The sequence below is a fragment of the Mustela erminea genome, chromosome 3 (genome assembly GCF_009829155.1).
Source record: "Mustela erminea isolate mMusErm1 chromosome 3, mMusErm1.Pri, whole genome shotgun sequence".
NCBI classification, from domain to species: Eukaryota; Metazoa; Chordata; class Mammalia; order Carnivora; family Mustelidae; genus Mustela; species Mustela erminea.
The window spans coordinates 114210088-114230507 of record NC_045616.1 but is presented as its reverse complement, the minus strand read 5'-3'; the positions used below and the strand labels follow the sequence as shown (position 1 = coordinate 114230507).

The 20420-nt window shown below is 43.0% G+C and overlaps 1 protein-coding gene across 4 annotated transcripts in view; it reads left to right on the top strand.

Annotated features, from left to right (window-relative positions):
* The window catches only part of TTC1 (tetratricopeptide repeat domain 1), a 44967-nt gene extending 27259 nt beyond the window's left edge, over positions 1-17708 (top strand). For 3 of the 4 annotated variants that reach the window (XM_032337150.1, XM_032337149.1, XM_032337151.1), the window contains exons 5-8: positions 2580-2616; positions 5680-5828; positions 9168-9222; positions 17075-17208. In XM_032337150.1, the coding sequence (XP_032193041.1) occupies positions 2580-2616; positions 5680-5828; positions 9168-9222; positions 17075-17208 (375 nt within the window). Of the gene's footprint in view, positions 1-2579; positions 2617-5679; positions 5829-9167; positions 9223-17074 lie in introns of all 4 variants that reach the window. The other variant, XM_032337148.1, reaches the window with a different exon arrangement.
* The last annotated feature ends 2712 nt before the right edge of the window (positions 17709-20420 follow it).

The following is a 20420-nucleotide window of genomic DNA, read 5'->3' as shown; positions in this document are numbered from 1 at the left end:
CTGGAAAAAATCTTTTTTGCTTTTGCTTCTTAGAGAAACCTTGTCACATTCTCAGACTGGAAACTAATTATGAAATAAGATCAGGAATGTCTTCGATTTCAGGAAAAGGCCATTTGGCTCCTGAGATTTGGGATTTTTTGTTTCCATGGTTGCTAAGTTATTGATACTGCTTAGGTTGAGCTAGCATAATCGACCAGTTCTTAAGTTAGGAAATGTGTATGGTCTTGCTGGTCTTTTGTCTGTCACATCTGAGGAGAACTCAGAAGAAGTTGTTTTATGACTATTTCCTATTTCCTATATGAAGGGTAGGTTTGTTGGTACATGTTTTGTTTTATTCTTTGAAATTGTACTCTTAATATTTTAAGAAGATTCTATAATTAGAGACGTGAGTACTTCCAGGATTAATGCACTAAAGTGATTTAAGGAGCATATTCTGAGGCTTTCAAGAAGTGGTGGGTTAACTGCTTTAAGAAGAATTTCTGAAGGCACATTTGCAGGCTCAGCATCCCTGACTGAGTGACCCTGACCAAGCTTTACATTTCACATCTGGGAAGAAAAGGCAAACTGGAGTTAAGGTAGAGTTTCAGCTCCAAGCCAGGCTACACAAGAGCAGACAAAGCCCTAAAAGTGTAGGCCCAAAGTTTTGTGTACATTATGGTATGTGTATCTTATATAAGTTATGAAAGGGTGGAAAATAGGTTCTGATTTTTTTTATACATGGCCCTTTGGAGACTACCACTCTTAGCCACAAATAACACCTGAGGGTGACTGTGACTGCAAAGGATTCTGTGGTAAAATACCATAATTACTTGATCTGCAGAAGCTGATTTATTGATAAGCTGCACTGCAACTTAGTGGTCTCTTAAGGGCCCAGAGAATACCACCACAAGTGTACACATAAGTTGTAAAGATTTACTCCTGTTCTAAACACTTTAAATTGTGAAATTGTGTGTCCTAGATTTATAGGAGTACGGTAAATTGAGAAAATACTGACTTACCCAAAGTTATACAGATTTCTTTACCATAGGACTTCATAGAGCTTGTAATATGTAAATTTTTAATGATGAACGTTAGAAGAGATAAACTATATTTAGTGCCTCGCAGATGACTCTGGAACCTTTTTTATTTGTTATGGGTAAAATAAAATTTATTTTATACAAATAAAAAAGATTTTTTATTTGTAATGACCTAAAATTCACCATTTTAACCATTTTAAACTGTATGTTTCAGTACCATTACGTATGTTCACAGTATTCAGCCATTTACCACTGTCTAGTTCCAGAACTTTTCCATGGCCCCAGAAAGAGACCCTCTACCCATTAGGTAGTCACTCCCCATCCTGGAATTTTGATTGAAGTCTGAAACTCAGTTTGATAGACATTGATCTAAAGTATTGTGCAAAATATTTAGTATTTTCAATAGTAGCCATTATGGGAGTGTTGAACATTTATTTCTTTTTTTTTTTTTTAAGATTTATTTATTAGTGTGTGTGCACACTTTTGAGAGGGGATGGGGCAGAGGGAAAGAGAATCTCAAGCAGATTTCCTGCTGAGTATAAAGCCCAATGCAGGACTCAACCTCATGACCCTGAGATCATGACCTGAACCAAAGTCAAGAGTTGGATGCTCAACCCACTGAGCCCCAGGCTCCCCTATTGAACATTTATTTGAATTAACATTTCTGTAATACCGTAGAAAACTTCTAATTTGGGGAAAATAGACACTTTAGAGCTTGAGGGGCTAAATAGCAGGTCAATGTCAGAACTGGAATTACAATCTAGTTCTTTAGATGTCCATCATTGTTCTCACTGTGCCTTGCTTCTAGATTCAGTGAGGTAAATTAGATATCTTATTTTGTGAAATGTTTTGTATTTTTGTTTCACCAGTGGCTAAATTAAGATTTATAACCAAGGGCTGCCTGGGTGGCTCAGTCAGTTAAGCATCTATCTCTTGATTTCAGCTCAGGTCATAATCTCTGAGTCCAGGGATGGAGCCCTGCCATGGGCTCTAAGCTGAACGTCAGAGTCTGCTGGAGATTATCTTCCTCTCCCTGTGCTCCTGCCCCTACTTCTCTCTTTCTCTCTCAAATTAATAAATAAAATCTTTAAAAAAAAAAAAAAAAGATTTGTAACCAAGACTAATGACAAGCCACACTGTGTGTCTATAATGAACCATCTGTATACTTTCTGGAAGATACCACCCTGGGTGTGATAACATAACAGCTTAGCCAAAGAGGAGAGTTATCAACAGTTACTCATAGTCACTGATCATAACTTTCTCTCAGTATCAGCATTCTAATGTGAAGTACCTTACAATATAATAGGTCAATTCCAACAGTCTTTAAAGATGTTAGGAAGAAACAACTTGAATAATTTGTTGCTAAGAGACTTGCACATCAGAGCTGTCACTGTATTTTGAATTTAAGCTTACTGTAAATAACATGCATGTTTCCATGTGATTTCTTTAAAGAGCATTGTGCATCTCCATAAGCAGTTATTAATGGTCAGCTTATGTCATTGAGCCTTTGAGCCATTAAGATTGAACTAGAGTGTCACATATTAATGTTATATTTCCTTTTAGGACAAGAAAGAGATGGCCATCAGTGACTGCAACAAAGGTACAACTTTTTAGTCTTGTTACATGTTATATAAAAGAGCATTACCTCAGCTGGACAAATAGTCAGGTGTGTGTAGTTGACCCTTAAACTGCATGGATCTACTTATACATGGCTTTTTTTTTCCCCAATAAATACAGTAAAGAACCCAAAATGTATTTTCTCTTACGATTTTCTTTTCTCTAGTTTCCATTACTGTAAGAGTACAGTATATAATACATAGAACATACATAGTACATATTAATCAACTTTTTATTGCTGTTAGGGCTTGAGGTCAACAGTCGGCTATATTAGTAGTTAAGTTTTGAAGTAGTCAAAAGGTATATGGATTTTTGGCTGTGCGAGGGTTGGGGTCAGCGCCCCTCGTTGTCCAAGGGCCAACTGCGTAGGTGTATACCCTCGCTCTGGGACCTTTAAAGAAGCTTTTATAGTTAAGCCTTCTTAGAGGTGCTATGTAGTAGTCATCTTAGCATAAACACGCATGTGAATGGATAGTTCTGTCAATGTATCCTATATTAGTAAGTATGTGAAGAAAAATTCAAAGCTGCCTTGGCAACAGAAGCCTGTGGAACAGAGTTCACTTCCTGTTAGTGTCTAAATTACTGTCTTTGGGGATTGAAATTGAGGATCTTAGGTGCTACTAGGGCATCTGTATCTGTGTGTTCATAGAGAGGGGGGCAGCTGCGGTGAGGGGCAGCTTCTATTACGGAATTGGTACTCCCCTCACATGCAGTAATGCTTCCAGACCCACTTGCCATCATTTGAATTACCTTTTCAGGTTCCACACAGTGAACTGAGACTTTGCTCTCTGATACCTGAATTCTATTACGGTCTTTTCATCCCACTAACTTATAGAGATGCTCCCAGCTGTAGAATGTCTTTGGGTTTTGGTTGGTTGGTTGGTTTGGGTTTTTATCCAGAGTTTTCCTGATAGCCCAGACCATTGTCTTTCCTTTCTGACCAGCTTGGTTTGGAGAACACACATAATCACCTTTCCTTATATCTTACTCTTGAGTTTCTAGGAAATTACTAGTTTTTAGAATTTTTTTTTCAGTCTTCCATCTTTTGGATAATACTTTCTGAGAGAATTGAAGAGTTAGTAGGTACTTTGTATGTTTATCTAGTCCTACTTATGCTTGGCATGAATTCCTATCCTTTTTTTTTCTTTAATTAATCACCTTCTCTGTTGGCTTTCTTTCTTTATACTTGGTATTTCTTGATATCTGAATGAAACTGCTAGTACCTTTGAATCTAGCTTTGAATAGTTCTTTTTACCTATTATATGTTGGCTGGAACTAATTCTGTTCCATGCAAACTCGACATCTCAAGATTCTTGGGTGTCTGGTAAGCATTATAGATTTAAGGTATCCAGAAAAGACTGGAACCTCCCCAGTCCACTCACCCACATACCCATAAACAACTTGCAGTTAGGCTTTTTTCATTCTTATAAATGGCATTACCACCCATTCACTTGCTTATTCTCTTTTTTTCATTCCACATAGTTAAATTAATTGTAAGTCCTGCTGGGTCTAATTCAAAGACATATACTTAATCTGGCTTTTTCTCTCCCTCTCCACAATGACCAGCTTAGCCAGCATTCTCTGTCATCTGGACTACTTGAGTAGGCTGCCAGCTTTCTCACTGCTTTCATTCTTGTCCTCCACACTGCAGCCAGGGGGAGAAGTCCTTTAAAACTGTAAATCAGATAATATCTCTAGTCTGCTTGAAACCATTCCAGTGGCTTCTCATCACACTTAGGAAAAAGTGTAACTTCCTTCCTGGCCAACAAAGCCTCCATGATCTGGTCTTTGCTTGCATCACTAACATGCCAAGGTTGTTACTGTTTTGGAGCCTTTACTCTTGTTGGTCCCTCTTCCTGGTATATTTCTCCTTTTAAATGGCTGGTCTCCTTCAGATACTGCCTTTTCATAGACTTTCACCACTGTCTGAAGTTACCTTATTTCCCCTTTCACTTGCATTTACTACCTTGTTTCATTTTTCTCTGTAGCACTGTGACTCTCTGAAATTACATACCTGTATGCTGTCTCCTCTTGCCGACTAGAGTAGCTTAAAGCTTTGTGGAAGGAGAACTCTGTCTTGTTTACCACTCTACTCCAGAGATACACTGCATGAGATACAGATATGAGGTTCTAAAGAAATCATTACTGAAAACATGGATGAATAAAAACTGAGTATATTATTTGAAGGAAAAAAGTTATGGAGGCATGACCTTGCTTTCTAACAGAAAAAGAAATAACTCAAAAGAGTAGGAGAAATGCAGTATAGTTGATCCAAAACGTGGGCATAGGATTTTTAGAAGGGCAGGCACTGCTGGATAAAGGAAAGGATATTAAGCATCAGTGACCTAAAGGTGTTGGAACAGAAGTCTGAAGGAACAGTGAGGGTTTAGCCAAAAATATAACCTTGGTAGTCAAGGCATAACCTCGGTTGTTCAGGCCTAGAAAAGAGAGAATGATAGCAGAGTCTGCCACCAAACTCTTTGCCTTCCATTCTTTAATTTGTACTTTAGAATTCTCTCTCACTTTTCCACTGTGAACGTGGGTTCTGTGTTCTCGCCTATTCTGAACTAGACAAAGGGCAGGTATGTGAAAACAGGACTTCAGGTGTAGACCTGGGTTTCATAAACTACAGCCAGCAAGCCGGATCCAGCCTGCCACCTGCTTATGGACAGGCCCCGAGCTGAAAATGGTTTTACATTTTTAAATGGTTGGAAATCAAAATATTTTGTGACATAGGAGGATTACACGAAATTCAAAGTTCAGTATCCATAAGCTAAGGTTTCTTGTAGCACAGCCATCTTTATTTACTTCTGTATGGTCTGTGGTAGCAGGTTTGAGTAGTTGTGACAGAGATGGTCTGTCCTGCAAAATGGAAATTATGTATTGTCTTGCTCTTTACAGAGAAAGTGTGCCAGTGCCAGGTGTGGCCTTTGACAAATGACTTTTCCTTTTAGACCCTAGAGGATGGTTAATAAAGAAACACAATATCGCTGGGCACATAGGCCCTTTTTCTTCATGGTAACAATGATTTCTTCTCTTTTTACAGCAATTCAGTTAAACCCCGGCTATATCAGGGCAATATTGAGGAGAGCGGAGTTGTATGAGAAAACGGACAAGCTAGATGAAGCCCTGGAGGACTATAAATCCATATTAGAAAAAGATCCATCCATACATCAAGCAAGAGAAGCTTGCATGGTAAACCTGATTTTTAAAAAATATTTTTTGTTCTGTTCCCTGTGTTGCTACTCATTGAATCTTAAATAATCCCCTGGGACCAAACTACCTTCCCTTTATATATTTTTAAGGGCGTACCAAATATATGGGAGACCTAACTTTGAAGTGGTGGTCACAGACCCTCTGTGACCATGTACCATTTAATCTCCATTCTTTAAGTATTAACTGTGTAAGCCTTTAATCCATAGGGTTAACAAGAACTCAGTTTCATTGTTGGGCTACAGAAATCTTGTACAATTTTAGTCCAAAATGAGTCTGAATATTAGAGGTAATAAACTTCTGGTTTTCTGCCCATCCTTTTCAGTCACCAAGTTTCTATTTACTATCATATGGCCAGCATACTTCCAATTAAATTTATTCCAGATTAGCCTTCTTATCTTTATTAAAATTACTTTTGTCCATGACACTACAGATCCTCTTGGTTCTAATAAACATCATAATATTTTTATGTCACTTGTGAATTAGCTAAATGTTACTGATTTTCTCCCCCTTCAAAGTAACTGCAGGGGTGCTTGGATGCTGCAGTCGGCTGAGCGTCAGACTCTTGGTGTCAGCTGGGATCATGATCTCAGGGTCTTGAGATGAGGCCCCATGCTGGGCTCCACAGGGAGTCTGCTTAAGATTCTTTCTCCCTCTGTCTCTGCCCCTCCCACTCGTACTCTCTCTCAAATAAATAAAGTCTTTTAAAAAAAAAAATTTTTTTTAACTCTCCAGATCTGTGCCTCTAGTTTAGCAGTGCTCTTAATCTCTAACATGCACAGCAACATAATTTCTAAAAGACATGCTACAGAATCGGATGTATAAGCATTATTGCCCCCCAAATAGTGGGTATTCAAATAAGTTTGGGAAACACGGGCTTCATGAAATAGGTTTCTTCATGCCAGACTTTTCAGAGAGCCATTAGGATGGAGAGGTCCATCATAAACGCCTGTGCACAGCAGAGATCACGGGCCTCCAGCATGGGGGAAAGGAAGCCACAAACCTGTTTTATTTAAGCCAGACTTTTGTTATGTTTGGGGTTTTTTTGTTTTGTTTTGTTTTTTAAGATTTTATTCATTCATTTGACAGAGATCACAAGTAGGCAGAGAGGCAGGCAGAGAGAGAGGGGGAAGCAAGCTCCCTGCTGAGCAGAGAGCCCTATGCGAGGCTCCATCCCAGGACACTGGGATCGGGACCTGAGTCGAAGGCAGAGGCTTTTTTTTTTTTTTTTTTTTTAAATCCTCTTCCCTCCTTTACCTCTTCATCCCTGCCTTCCTGATTAAATCCTGTTGACCCCCAGATCTTAGTGGAGAGGTCTTGTCCTCAGGGAGATATTTCTGATGCCTCCCTGGTCCCTGGGTTTGGGTGACCTTGTTCTAAACCTTCAAGGGGCCCTATAATTTTTCTTTAAATAGCTTATTTATTGGTGTACCTTATTCACATTTATTTATGTGATTATTTGTTAGTACCTGAGGATTTTGTTCCCTGTTATATCCCCAGCACCACATGTGGATTATAACAGTTTACTACAAATTGAGGAATGATGAATGAGCCCTCCAAGCCCCACGTAGTCTGACCCCTGCTTTCTTTCTGACCTCACTTCCACCACTTTACTCTCTCTCACTCTCTTAGAGCCCCACTGACCTGCTTGCTTTTCCCCAAACCTGGGAGGCATGCTCCTGTGTCCAAGCCTGTCTTAGTCTGCTTGGTCTGTCATAACAAAATAGCACGGACTACATGGCTTAAAGAACAGAAAGCAATTGTCTCAGTTCCAGAGGCTGGAAGGGATCATTAAGGTTCCAGCAGGGTTTGCTGTTGGGTGATGCTTCTCTTCCTGGCTTATAGATGGTAGCTGGGTCCTCACATGGTCTTTCCTTTGAGCACAGGGAGGATGAGGAGGGGAGGAGGAGCAGGAACTGAAAGCAGAGGCTTAATCCACTGAGCCACCCAGGCACCCCTGTTGTGTTTTTGTTTTTGTTTTTGTTTTTTAATTAAAACCAACATTTAAAAATGGGAAGACTTTACTAGATAAAAATCTAAGTCAGACCGCTCTTAAAAATTGTGAGATGTGGACATCCTGGGTCCTTCTTGAACTGCTGTATATTGGCATTCAGCTAGAACTCTTCACTTCATCACTGACCACACCACTCTCTATTGCCTGCCCAAAGGAGGATTCCTTTCCTTATTTACATTTCCTGTCTGACTGCTGAGAGTGTTTGAGCCCCTGCAACGCAAGATTTCCCACTCATTTCAGACTTGAGGAATGTTGACTGATCTGTCCTAGGTGATTTGGGTTTTGTTTTGCTTTGTTTTTACATTTGAGATGAATTCCTTCAATAATAACTGATCTTTTATTTATCGAGAAGTGGAATAATGGTAGACAGACTGATTTGGATCATTAAAAGACATAAGCAGTTTGAAACCGGCTTTAATCCTTTACCTGACTTTTAGTATCTCTGAATGGTGGTAGGATTGACTTTAATTTGAATGAGAAAAAGGAATAGTTCTTAAAATCTTAGCCAAACTCTTGGTAGCCTTTATTCTTGTTAACATTGGTTTTAAACCTTCTGTAAGAGGGAGCCTTTTATATTGGTTGTTATGTGCATGAAGAATTTATCTTATTTTGAATCATTATAACTGGGTTGTTAAAACTAAAATTGCAGAGTACTTATGGCCAATTACAGAGCTAAAAGCAGCTATATAAGACTCTAATTTAGATCATTGGTTTTCAAGTGGGATGATTTAGTTTCCAGGGACATCGGCAGTGACTGGAGTGGTACTCTGGGCATCTAGTGGCCCAGGGATGCTGTAAACCTCCTACTACTGCACAGTAAAGAATGACCTAGTCCAGAATGTCAGTAGTGTCAAGACTGAAAAATCCTAGGTAGGCGATTCATTTAGAGATATCCAATATTGATCTGACCACCTCTTAACAAATTAGATTATACTAAGAAAGGACTTCAAGTTAAAGAATACAAGTCAGCCAAAAAATTTAAAATATGTAATCCGTAGTCCTACCACCTAAATATACTACTATAAACATCTGGAATGCATTCTTTCAGAAATTTTTTTGTCTGTATATTTACCAGATTTTTATTGAGGTCCTCCCTGGGCCAGTGTGCCAAGAACTGGGAATATAACAGTGACCCAAACAAAACTCCTGTGTTTGTGTAGCTCACCCACAAATACTATTTTTTTCTGTATTTAATAGGATCTTACATATGTACATCATCTGATCTCTCACATTAAGCTTGTTTATCAAATTCAAAATAAAGCCAAAAGATTTTTCATCAATCCTTGTTTCTCCTCTTTTCCCCTCAGAGATTACCTAAACAGATTGAAGAACGTAATGAAAGGCTAAAGGCAGAGATGTTAGGTAAGTTGGCTTCCCTTTCCCATGATTCTAGTAGCTAGGAGGCGGGGTGAGGAACAGCAGGATTTGGTATTTGCTGGAGGAGAATACAACAGTTAGCTTTGGGAGGGGCACCTGGGTGGCTCAGTGGGTTAAGCCTCTGCCTTCGGCCTTCGGCCTGAGGTTATGATCTCAGCGTCCTAGGATCGAGCCCCGCCTCAGGCTCTCTGCTCAGTGGGGAGCCTGCTTCCCTCTTTCTCTGCAAAGAAGAAGTAGCTTTGGGGTCCATCATAAGGGTTAGAGTGGCTTAGAGAGGATGCCAGCTTTTGAAAAACAAAACTTCTATTTTGTTTTTCTTGAGTAATTTTCCTACATTCAAGAATACAAACGTGATTCAACCTGGGATCCCACTAACCTCTATTTCAGATCATGAGTTTCATGAAAACAGTTGGGTTTCTTCACTGAGTAAACAACTTAAGTTCTTAATTTCATTAGAATACAGAAACTGCAAGTCAAAATCATGTCAGAACCTACGGAATGTTTGTTTTGAAAATGGCACTGAGAGTTCCTTTAGTGTTTGGAGAGGGCAGCAATTAGGAGTAAATAGTGAGGGGACGGAAGACTGTGAGTGGAGTGCAGGGCAGATGAACTCATGGGTTAGTTCTCGTATCTGACAAAGCATTTTATAATTGGAATCAGAGAAGCCCTTCCATGAATAGTCTGCTTGACCAAGGGGAGTAAAAGTTCTTGGACAGAGACCTACCCAACATACTCTGCTCATACCCTGTCTGAGATATCCCTGCTCAAGATCTGTTTTGTGTTCTTCCTTACGAGTATTTTCTAAAATTACCATGTGAATTGAATTTAATATATTGCAATCACATGGTCCTAAAGGAAAAATCTTAAATTGAGGTTGGCTACTTATGGCCTTTAGGCGTTATATCCAGAGAAAGAGAACATATTTTCCAAAGGATCACTCTGCTAGCAGAGCTGATTGAGAAGCCGTTAAACATAGACAGTCCACAACCCTGTGGCCCTTGCTGAGAACTGTTTTTAGAGTTGGGGAGACTTCTGGAGCCCACCCCAGTTTTTCCAAAAGACACTCCCTAATTACATATTTAAATTTGACACCATGTTAGAGCAGAAACATTATTTTGGAGGTGCTCTTTCTCAAAGAAGAGGGAGAAGAGCATTTTCCACCTATTCTAACAATGACTCTTTGTTCTAGAAATAATATAGTATGTGTACTTAGCTGTGTTTCATGCTGAGAGAGATGATGTCGGGGTGGCTGTGGTGGACTTGGAGAAGACTCAGGTGTTGTTCTATGGGTCCATTTTTTTGAGCCAGTATGAAACCCTAAAGGGATGGATGTAAACTGAATCTTGCAGCCGTTGTCAATTCCAGATGGAATCAAAACTTCATTTTTCCTTGCCTGGCTGGCTCAGTCACTCTAAATTCTCAGGAGCTGAAGTTTCTGTCTACTCAGCTTTGGGTTTTACTTATATTGTCCTCTTCGTTTGAAATATTCAAGTCGAATCCATTCTCAGTTGCTTCTGTAAGGAATTCTCCTCTGATCAGACGTAAGCAGTTTACATTGTGTGGTAAATATGATGTCAGTTTGTTGTTACACAGAAATATTGTGAATGGCTGAATTCCTTCATCTTCTTCCTAAGTATAATGATCATGAACAAGATATTGCTTCTAGGCGTTCCCCACCATCGGAGAGCCTGAAAAGGAGGGAGAAACGGCTCTCTATATGGAACCTCAGCCCCACAAAAGCTTCCTAAAGTTCTCCCCTCCCTGTTACAGAGGACATAACTGTGCTTCATGTGCTGTGAGATCCTTGGAGGCTACTCACTCTGCAAGATAATGTCATCCCTTAGACATTCCGAGCAAGCTTTGCAGTGGACTACACGATTTTTAGTGCTGGTTTCTCTGGAAACACTGGCCTCTGCTGAAAAATTGGCAGTTAAAGATTTGAAAAACTGTTCAACACTGCTTGTTATTGGCATTTACGAAGTTAGGTAATTATTTAGCAAGGTGAGCTTTTATTTAGGTTTGTTCAATAATCTTTGACTTGCTTTTTCAAGTCAAGTAACTTGACTTCTTTTTTGTTAGAAGAGCCATGTAGCTGCCTCCATGGGAAAAAAAAAAATCCCAATTGGAATAAAGAAGGGGGCAAAACATACTTAAACATATCACTCCTCCGTTTCTAGCCTATCATTTAGAAATATCATTAGGACAGGCACGGAGACCCAGAGTGGCGGTCAGTCCTAGTGCTACAGCCCTTTGTAGTCATAGGGAACAGCTTCAGATTTGGCTTCAGATTTGAGGAAAGTGGTCAGCAACTGTTATGTTTCCTTTTGTCCTTTTCTCTTGGAAGATTACCCTTGTGGCTGTGATGCGGTAGGAAATGTAAGTTTTAAAAGGACCTAGGGTATGATCAGTGGTGCTGGCCAGAGCACCCTGGGAAGCTCGAAGCTTTTTTAAGGGACTGGTAGTACTGGTTAGTAATCAGTGCCCTATTTATTTGGCTTTGCTCAAATCTAGTGATTTTCACTTTTTTTTTTTAAATAGGAAAACTTCTCTTTACTTTTTAAGATTTCATTTATTTATTGGAGAGAGAGACAGAAATAGCGAGAGAGAGCAGGAGCAGGAAGGAAGGAGAGGGGGAAGCAGGCTCCCCACTGAGGAGTCTGACGTAGGACGTGATCCCAGGACCCTCGGACCACAGCCCGAGCTGAAGGCAGACGCTTAACTGACTGAGCCACCCAAGTGCCCTAGAGAACTTCTTTTTTAAAGATCTTAGCGATTACACCAAATTAGAACGGCTAGTAAAATAAAAGCAAGGAAAAAAACTTATATGAAACCACAAAGTAGAAAACAAAGAGTGGTATTTTATTTGTATCAGTTCAAATGTATAGCATTTATTATAATCAGAATAACCAGGCAAGTTTGAGGAACGTAATCATTTGAAATGAGATTTGGATGGTAGGCACAGCCTCCTGAGTATCTGTATCTAATTTATTTCTGAGTTTTCACTTTACAACCTTAAATTTTTTGTCCACCTAGGTAAATGGTAAAAACAATTTCAAAGGTAGAACTGATGAGACCTTTTCAGAATCCCTGAAGCTCCTCAGCTCAGCTGGCGCACACCGAGGGCTGAGGTTCAGTGTCTGCTCTGCATGTAGGAGCATCTCGAGAAGCCTGGCTGCTTAACCTTGTAGGGGAGACAGACCAGTGCCTTCCTGGGGTTCAGCTCTGTACACACTGGGTGATGAGCTGAGCCTCATCTTGGCAGCAAGATGAGGGCCAGAGCTGTGTACTTGGGAGGCCAGATGATGATGCTGACATAGATCTCTGGATAAGCTTCAGTTGCAAACAGAAAAGAATGGGATGAAGGCTTTTGTCATCATCATTTGTAAATTGTTTTGTCCTATATCCTGGCCTGGCCATGATATCTCAAACAAGTAGAATTGCTAAAAATCTGTACATGTATGTTTGCGGTTCTTTCTTAATCTCCTGTCATCTCCTTGTATTGAACTGCGAGGTGGAAGATAAAGTTTGCTTTCTCCAAAAAGTAACGTGGGCTATTTTCACATCATGTAAGAGGGACACTCCGCCCAGGCAGCCTGTCCCACCAGTCATAGAGACAGGTGTCCACAGTTAGTTTTCAGTACCAGGCTTCTCACCCTGATTCCACTGGCCAGATACAAAAGCAAGTTATTTGGGAGGGACTGGATCGCAGAGTGCATTGCTCAGCCCAGCTTCCCGTGAGAACTCGTTCAAAATGCACATTGTTCAGATTCCATCCCCATCCTGCTGAATCAGAGATGGCGGGGGGGGGGGGGGGGGGGGGGGGGGGCGGGGGGGGTAGAGTGGGGCGTAGCACTCAGAGTTCTGATAACCCCTCTCCGTGTTTCTGGGCCACCTGGAGTTTATCCAGCACTGTGTGGGCATGTGACTGCTGTGTGGGGACAGAGTCCAGGCAGCCCAGGAGAGGACCTCAAAGGGAGTGATGGAGGTGCTTTGTGGAGATGCGGCCAGGAGTGGTCAGCCTCTCTGCTCTGAGCAGTTCCTCCTGAGCAGAAGCAGTGTGTCATGAATTTTGCCTTCCCCTCTTGTGCTGTAGCTGCAGCAGAGAAAAAAGGAAAAGCAGATATTTCACACTGCACTAGACTTGAGATCGCAGACAGCTTTCTGTGGCCAGCCATTCCTTTCCACATTCCATTTCTGGTGTTTATTAGGACAAGCTGTCACTGGAGAAATGAGTCAGCTCACTGCGGGTGTCACCATTTACCAAGTGGGTAGAGGTACAGGGTTCTAGAACCAACTCCCTTACCCAAGGTCACAGGAAAGTCTTGACATTGTCACTGACTCTTAAAATTACTGAAGCCATACATTCCCTCAGGGAGTATCAGTGTGTATATTTTCACCACTTTCTGCCTCATTTCCTTGTTGTCACTCCTTCACCTCCTCTCAGGAGAACCATTCCCGCTTCTTTGACAGTTCTGTCAGGCTTATTTCAGCCTCCACTTTCACCCAAGAGCTCATCTAGGCATTTGATTTGGCTATGATTTTTATCTTCCATATTCTGCGCTGTCTCTTGATAAGCCTTTTACTTAGAGGAAACCAAGAGACAGCTTTTGTGGCTTAGGGCCTGCCTCATAAGAGGAAATGCCATGTCAGGATTCAGCTATATCCCATTGGGCCCAAACACCAGGGATCTTGAGGTGAAAATAAATGGCATTCCTGGCTCCCCTCAGAGTAAATGGACCACTCCACAGTGAGTATCTCCAAAGACAAGTTACACATGATGTGTCCATTGGGTTATTGTGATACAGTGATGCTTAGAGGCATAGAATCTCTTGTCCTAAACATTCTTGTCTGAGCACAAGCAGTTCTGGACTCTTCTCTTTGCCTGCAATCTAAGCCAACAAGAGGAGATTCTAAGTCAGGGACATGTCGACACGTTCTGGCTGAGTGATGGTGCCAGATCTGCTGCAAGTAGAAAGCAAGAAACCCAATTGAGTACTCCCCAGATAGGGAAGGTGTCAAATGTGGCAGCCAGTGCAAAGGACAGCAGAGAGGCTAACTTGGCAGATGATCCTGTCTTAGGGACTAGGAGGCTGCACTAGTCTCGAGCGTCCAGCCTGACTCTAAACAGCATCAGGGAAACTCAGTGTGTGACTGTGTATCTGTTTATGAGCAGGACTTGTTCAGTGAATAAATGCCTTCTTTCCTGTGATGTTGTACTAACTTTCTGTGAGAACCACCTCCAGGGTTTCCTCTTCTGATTCATTCATCCCTTTGCCATAGTGTTATTAACTGAGAGCTCAATTCTCAAACCATCAGCGGCCTTCCCTGTGGCACAAGAACCAGAGACCTGTGGCCTGACTCACGGGATCCCTCCAGGACATGCCCTTCCACCTGCCTTTGAGCGCACTGGACACACTGCTCGCCCTTGCCTGCCCTTCTGTATGCATTTATTCAAACCATGTTTGCCTGCACTGTCCGTTCCTCGGTCTCAAGTGTCTACAGTCCTGTCGGCCCGTGGGTGGTGATTCAGATGCGCACTCTTAGGCGGGAATCTGCCGGGTCTCCCCTCCTCCCTGCCCCCTGGGAAGGAGTCCTCTTACTAGCTCTCCTGGCACACTGTATCTCCGCTTACCTCTGAACCTTCGGCTTCCACGTGCACGGCTGTCTTCCCCTTTGCATCTCAGCTGCTTCTGGTTCCACCACACACAGCAAGATGCCCCACATGTGAACTTGGGACTGTGGGTCAAATTCAGGTCTGGTAATCTGTGGTCTTCTGATGGCGGAGAATTTCCCACTCTGTGTCTCTAGTAGGTGTCTCAGGCACTTGGCGTCCCTTGTGTTCTTGAGCAAGCGGAACTGCCTGTGCTCTCGTCACAAGATAATAGAGTAAAACTGTTGCGGAATGTTAAAAAGGCTGAGAAGGAAGGAAGACGACTAATAGCTCCATGTGTAGGTTGACCCCACAGAGAAGCAGAACCATGACTGGAATAGAAGGATGAGAGACTGATTGGGGACGTCCTTACAGCGGGGATGGGCGGAGAACTGTCAGGTGCCTGCAGAGGAGAGAGGAAGCCCATAGGAAAAGTCTCACAGCAGTGCAGTGCTAAGAAAGTTCCAGCAGAGACAGGACCCACAGTCGCCTGTCAGAGTTCCTGGTCTGCCCCTACGGTGCTCGGTCATGGACAGTACGCGCCGCCTGCAGTGGGAGAAGCACGTTTTCCTGAGTGCCTCTCCACAGAATCAGTTCGGCTCAAAGGGCCAGGCTCATGGTGGCAGACCGGGTCTGCAGCCAGTCAGGCAGAGGGAAAACCTGCTGAAGGCCCTCAGTGTCCCTCTCCATCTGCAGCTTGAATGCTTGGCCCCTTACCATCTGTGACACGCGGTGGCACGCCAGCGCCCGGTACCTCCTGGTCGGTACCTCTGAGCACTGACGCGTGTGGTCTGTCCTGAGACGCCTTCCTCTCAGCCCCGGCAAGGCCGCTGAGCTCTCCTGCCTGGGGCACGCCCATCCTTGTGTCTGTGTGTCCTGGCCAGACTGAGAGCGTCCCAAAAGCCAAGAACCAGCTTTACTCTGTAGCTCCCGTCGCACCACAGGGTCGATACTCTACAGTGGCTGCTCCGTGGTCACCGCGCCGCAAAATGGCCTTGCGGTGGGCCTCCATCCAGGAGCGCCCCGGCCTCTGCCAGTCCCAGCGGCTTGGGCAATGGGGTGCTATTGCTCCCAGGCAGCGTGATGTGAAGACGTTTTGAGATTCAGTCTCACGTCACTCACTCCAAAGAGCCAAGGCTTGTGCCAGCGGTGACATTTCATTCGGCTTCTTGAACTGCTTGCTCCCTTCCCCGTCCTCCTTCCTCAACCCCAGGACAGATGCCAGCGCTCTGGGTCCCTCCCACTTGCCCGAGGACGCCCCCTCCTTTTTGTGCTTGTTGTGTCCCCTACCTGTGCATCCATCCACTCGAGACCGTGCCCTGGCCGGCACCTGTATGCAGGGATGGGCTGTGCCAGCGAGTCTCGGTAAACAGGCACGCCCGGCACTTGTGTTCAGGTTAGGGTTGGGAAGCCTGCCTGCAGAATGCTCAGCCTGGGTTCTGGGAGCTTCCTCAGAATATAGAGAGCTTCTGGGGGCTAAATCTTAGACTGAGACCAAAAATTCTTTCCGTGAATTATTAGAAAAGGCCTTGACATTTAAAGGCAATGTGTCTGGAAGTTCTTTACCTGGGCTTTACTTCAGGGTGGAGGCCTCAGAGGGATAAAGTTGATACACATGGTTAGCTCCGATGATTAGGATTTCTTTCCCTTTGACCCCCGTTCTCCTCTCCATTGGAAACAGACCTGCAAGAAAAATTATAACAGTTTAGACAGGGGCAAAACTGTGTATTATTCTATCCCAGTCAACATTTTCCAGAACACTCTTAGTTTCAAATATTGCCGCATAAGTCCCTGTAAATCTCTCAAAAGTCCTGAAAACTCCAGCTCGAGGCATACAAACTCCTTGGTGGTCAGTTTGGCCATCATTCATCCCAGGGTTTGTGTCCTTGGTTCTCTAGCCAGTCTGGACAGGAAGCTGTGCTTTCCCAGAGGGAGCCAGCAGGGCTCCCTCACAATCATCTCTGAGATCACAGGCATGGCGGCGGGGGGGGGGGGGGGGGGGGGGGGGGCGGTACTGAAGTGATGACATTGCCAAGGGGACTGAAAGTTTCATAGTTTTAAAAGCAGCAGTTGCTTTAACTGCAGAGAGATGCTTTTTATATTTTATAATCAGATAATAAGGCAGGATCAGTTGGGGTCTTCTGTTTATTTCCTATATTTATCTGAATTTTCCCTTTTTCATTGCAGGTAAACTAAAAGATCTTGGGAACTTGGTTCTTCGACCTTTTGGACTCTCCACAGAAAATTTCCAGATCAAACAGGATTCCTCTACTGGTTCCTACTCCATCAATTTTGTTCAAAATCCAAATAATAATAGATAACAATGTTAACAGTAGCCTGTAAAGCTGGCTTAGAGATTGTGTGCTGCTTACTATTTAGCAAGGGGGAAGGCCCTGCCAGTATTTAACTTTTAAAAGCGTTTTATCTCAAAAATAGGCTATCTCCTAGGGCCCAGTGCTCCCTTTTCCCTCTTGTTTTATAATCAGGGTGAAATGCACTTCTGATGTCATAAGCCTGATTTGATTCCCATTTTAAGGTGGTGTCTGTGCAGCTGTTGCCCTTGGTTCTGGCTGTTCTCGGCTTTGTCTGGGATGAAGCCTGCTTGTCAAAGCTGACTTCCCTGAGCTATAACACGCGAGCCCAGCCAGAGAATCTCCCGTCCCAAGCAGACCTGCGGGTTGGAGACTACCCAGATGTGATTTCCTGGAGTTCCTGCCTGCTGTCCCCTCTCCCTGATTACTCACATTGCCCAGGCTGCCAGACATGGGCTCCGGCAGCTCCTGGTTTCCTCTGTGGTAAATAAATGCTTTCTGTGACAGTCTGAGCTGGCTTGTGAATTTTGTCCCAATAACGACAGCTAAAGCAGAAGGCTTCTCTGGCTTCGAGAGCAGTGTTGCTGAGTGTTACTGGAGCCCACAAATCTCTCCAAAGTCTTGGTTGCCACCTCGAAGATGATCTTGAAGAAGTGACCATTCTACAGCATACTAGAATGCAGAAGAAACTCCATCTCACAGACTGTCTTGGGCCTCTTCAGGTTTGTCAGATCATTATGAAGTGAGTGTCTTTGCCCAAGAATCAGTCTTAACGGTGTCAACCTAAAATAGTTTCCTTCAGGTAGGGTGGTATGTAAATTCCAGAACAAACCATCATTGTTTAGGCTACATGAACCCCGAGGTTTCAAAGGTAGGTTGAGGTTTTTTCCTAGTCATAGATGATTGCTGGTGAGAAACTTCCCATTGCTCTGGTTTGAATGTCAAAGGCAGTGACGTGCAGATTTCATCTTAGAAAGGAAGTGCCCGTCTCATTGTGCGAGGAACGCTGCAGTGGCCTCCTCCCAGCGTGAAGCACGCAGTGCTTCTTTGATCTGTGCCTTAAAGCCCCTTCGCAAGTGTCCGCAGTAGCAGAACGACATGCGGTCCTAACTGTGATACCCTGAGCCTGTCCGGACTGTGAAAATGAAATTCTTCGTGGAGTTAACAAGGGGTAAGGGAGAGGGAGAAAGAGCGTGGTTACTTTTGCTTTGCTATCTTTGTGGTAAGTCTGGCATCTAATAATCAAAAAGAGTGTGCATGTGAAATCACAGAAGTTGCCAGAGCCTCAGCAGTGAAGGCCTTCCGTGTGTCAGGCAGTGCCAGGATGGCAGCTCCCAGCTCTTCCTCCCCACCCCCTGCCCCCCGCCCTGGGGACCCCTTCACACTCAAGAAAGTCTAAACTCTTTTGGTTTATGTGGATTACATCCATTGATGTCAACCAGATGAGAAAATAAAATAGATTCTCTTAAATATTTAAGTAATTCCTTTAAAAATAACAAGTAAATTTCCTGTTAGTATAAATAATATTTTTAGAAAAATACCTCCAAAAACAAAAACTTTCAGTAAGAGGAATGACATTATTCTACATTTTTGCAAATCCTTTTCACATGTGGGCTTATAGAACATAGCAAGATTCTCAGATCTTTCTGCACTCAGGTTGTTACGGTATCATGTCCCAGAGTCTGGAAGGTCCTACACTGCCCATACCCGTGACAGCAGGACAGTCAGAAAAGCAGATGCCCCCTTAGTATTGTCGCAAAAAAAGCTTTGACCCTGTGGAGACCTGAAAGGGTCTCGGGAACTTCTGAGAAGCCTCAGCCCACTTGTTTGTTTTTCTTAATATCAGCTCTACACCCAATGTGGGGCTTGAACTCTTGACCTCAAGATCAAGAGTCACGTGCTCTACTGACTGAGCCAGACGCAGTCCTCAGACCACATCTTGAGAGCTACTTTGTCAGATTATGACTTTTAAATATAATGGCTGAAAATTGGCAAAGGCAGGGGCTGAGATCCCTGAGCACCTCTCTGACCCTCCAGGGAGTAGGGAGATAGACGTGTTTGCCTACCTACAGCCTGCCCTAAGACACTACCCTTGCTGCAGGCTCCAGAGGTTTTGCTTCTCAGGCCTTCCCCTTCTTCCTCTCCCTTCTCCACCTCCACCACGACCTCCGTCACTACCACACGGAAATCTCACTGTGCGCCAACTAATGCATCTGGAAAGGAAAGGAAGGGAATCTAACTAGATGTGAATTTTCTTAATTTTATTAATTGTGAATTTCTTAATTCTCTTAAGCCAAAGAATGTTGTTTTGTTGTTTTGTTTTGTTTTTTTTTTTAAGTCAACCACAGTTCTCTACTTGCAAATCTGGGAGAAAAAAATAGATACAGACCTTTTGAAAATGTTTGACAATAGAATGGATGGAATAGAAATGTTTAATATTGTGTATGTTCTTACTCCAACAATATTGCAGTGGATCAAAATAATTTTGGATCACCTTCTAGAATTTCCTTGAAGACTATAAGACACACTTTATTTAATTACTATGATCTACTATTCCCTGTCTGCCTCCCTGAGCTCCTAGAAGGTAAGGGCCATCTTTATGTTCTTAGCACCAACACCTACCCCTCTACCAGAAACCTAGTAAATTGGTATTAAAGGCATTCTACAAGGAGTGTTCTTAGTGTGAAAAACCATCACTATCCAGAAGTCTCCAGATTTCTGTACACTATGATCAGTCCCTGGTTTTTAAAATGTCTCCTTTGTTAACAATTATCTGTTATCTCAAGGTAAGTAGAAACTAGGCATTTTCCTCAAAATTTCAAGACCCAGCAAGTGATTCAAATGTCAGCTTAGAAGGTTTATGTGCTATTTTTTCACCTTCCAAAGAATGTGGTGGGAGGCAGTGCAAGCTGGGCTTCACCTAGTCAAGACCAGGAGATTGATCTAGGCTTCCCTGTGTATTGCCCAGAATGGCCTCAACACCCTGCAGTTTAGGGTCCCAGTTGTGTCTACAGTAGTGTTTTTGTTTGGGTAGGTGTGAAGTCCTGGCTAATTTAGAGGGCTCTGCTAGGATTTCTTAATAGTGAATCCAGTACTTTGTAAACATGAAACTTAAAAAGACACTTTGCAAAGAAAATCACTTTAAACCAATTGAGCCCATCATGTGCCACCATGTAGAATTCCCTCAGGTATCAAGCACTCAACCTGGCTCTTCAGCCTAC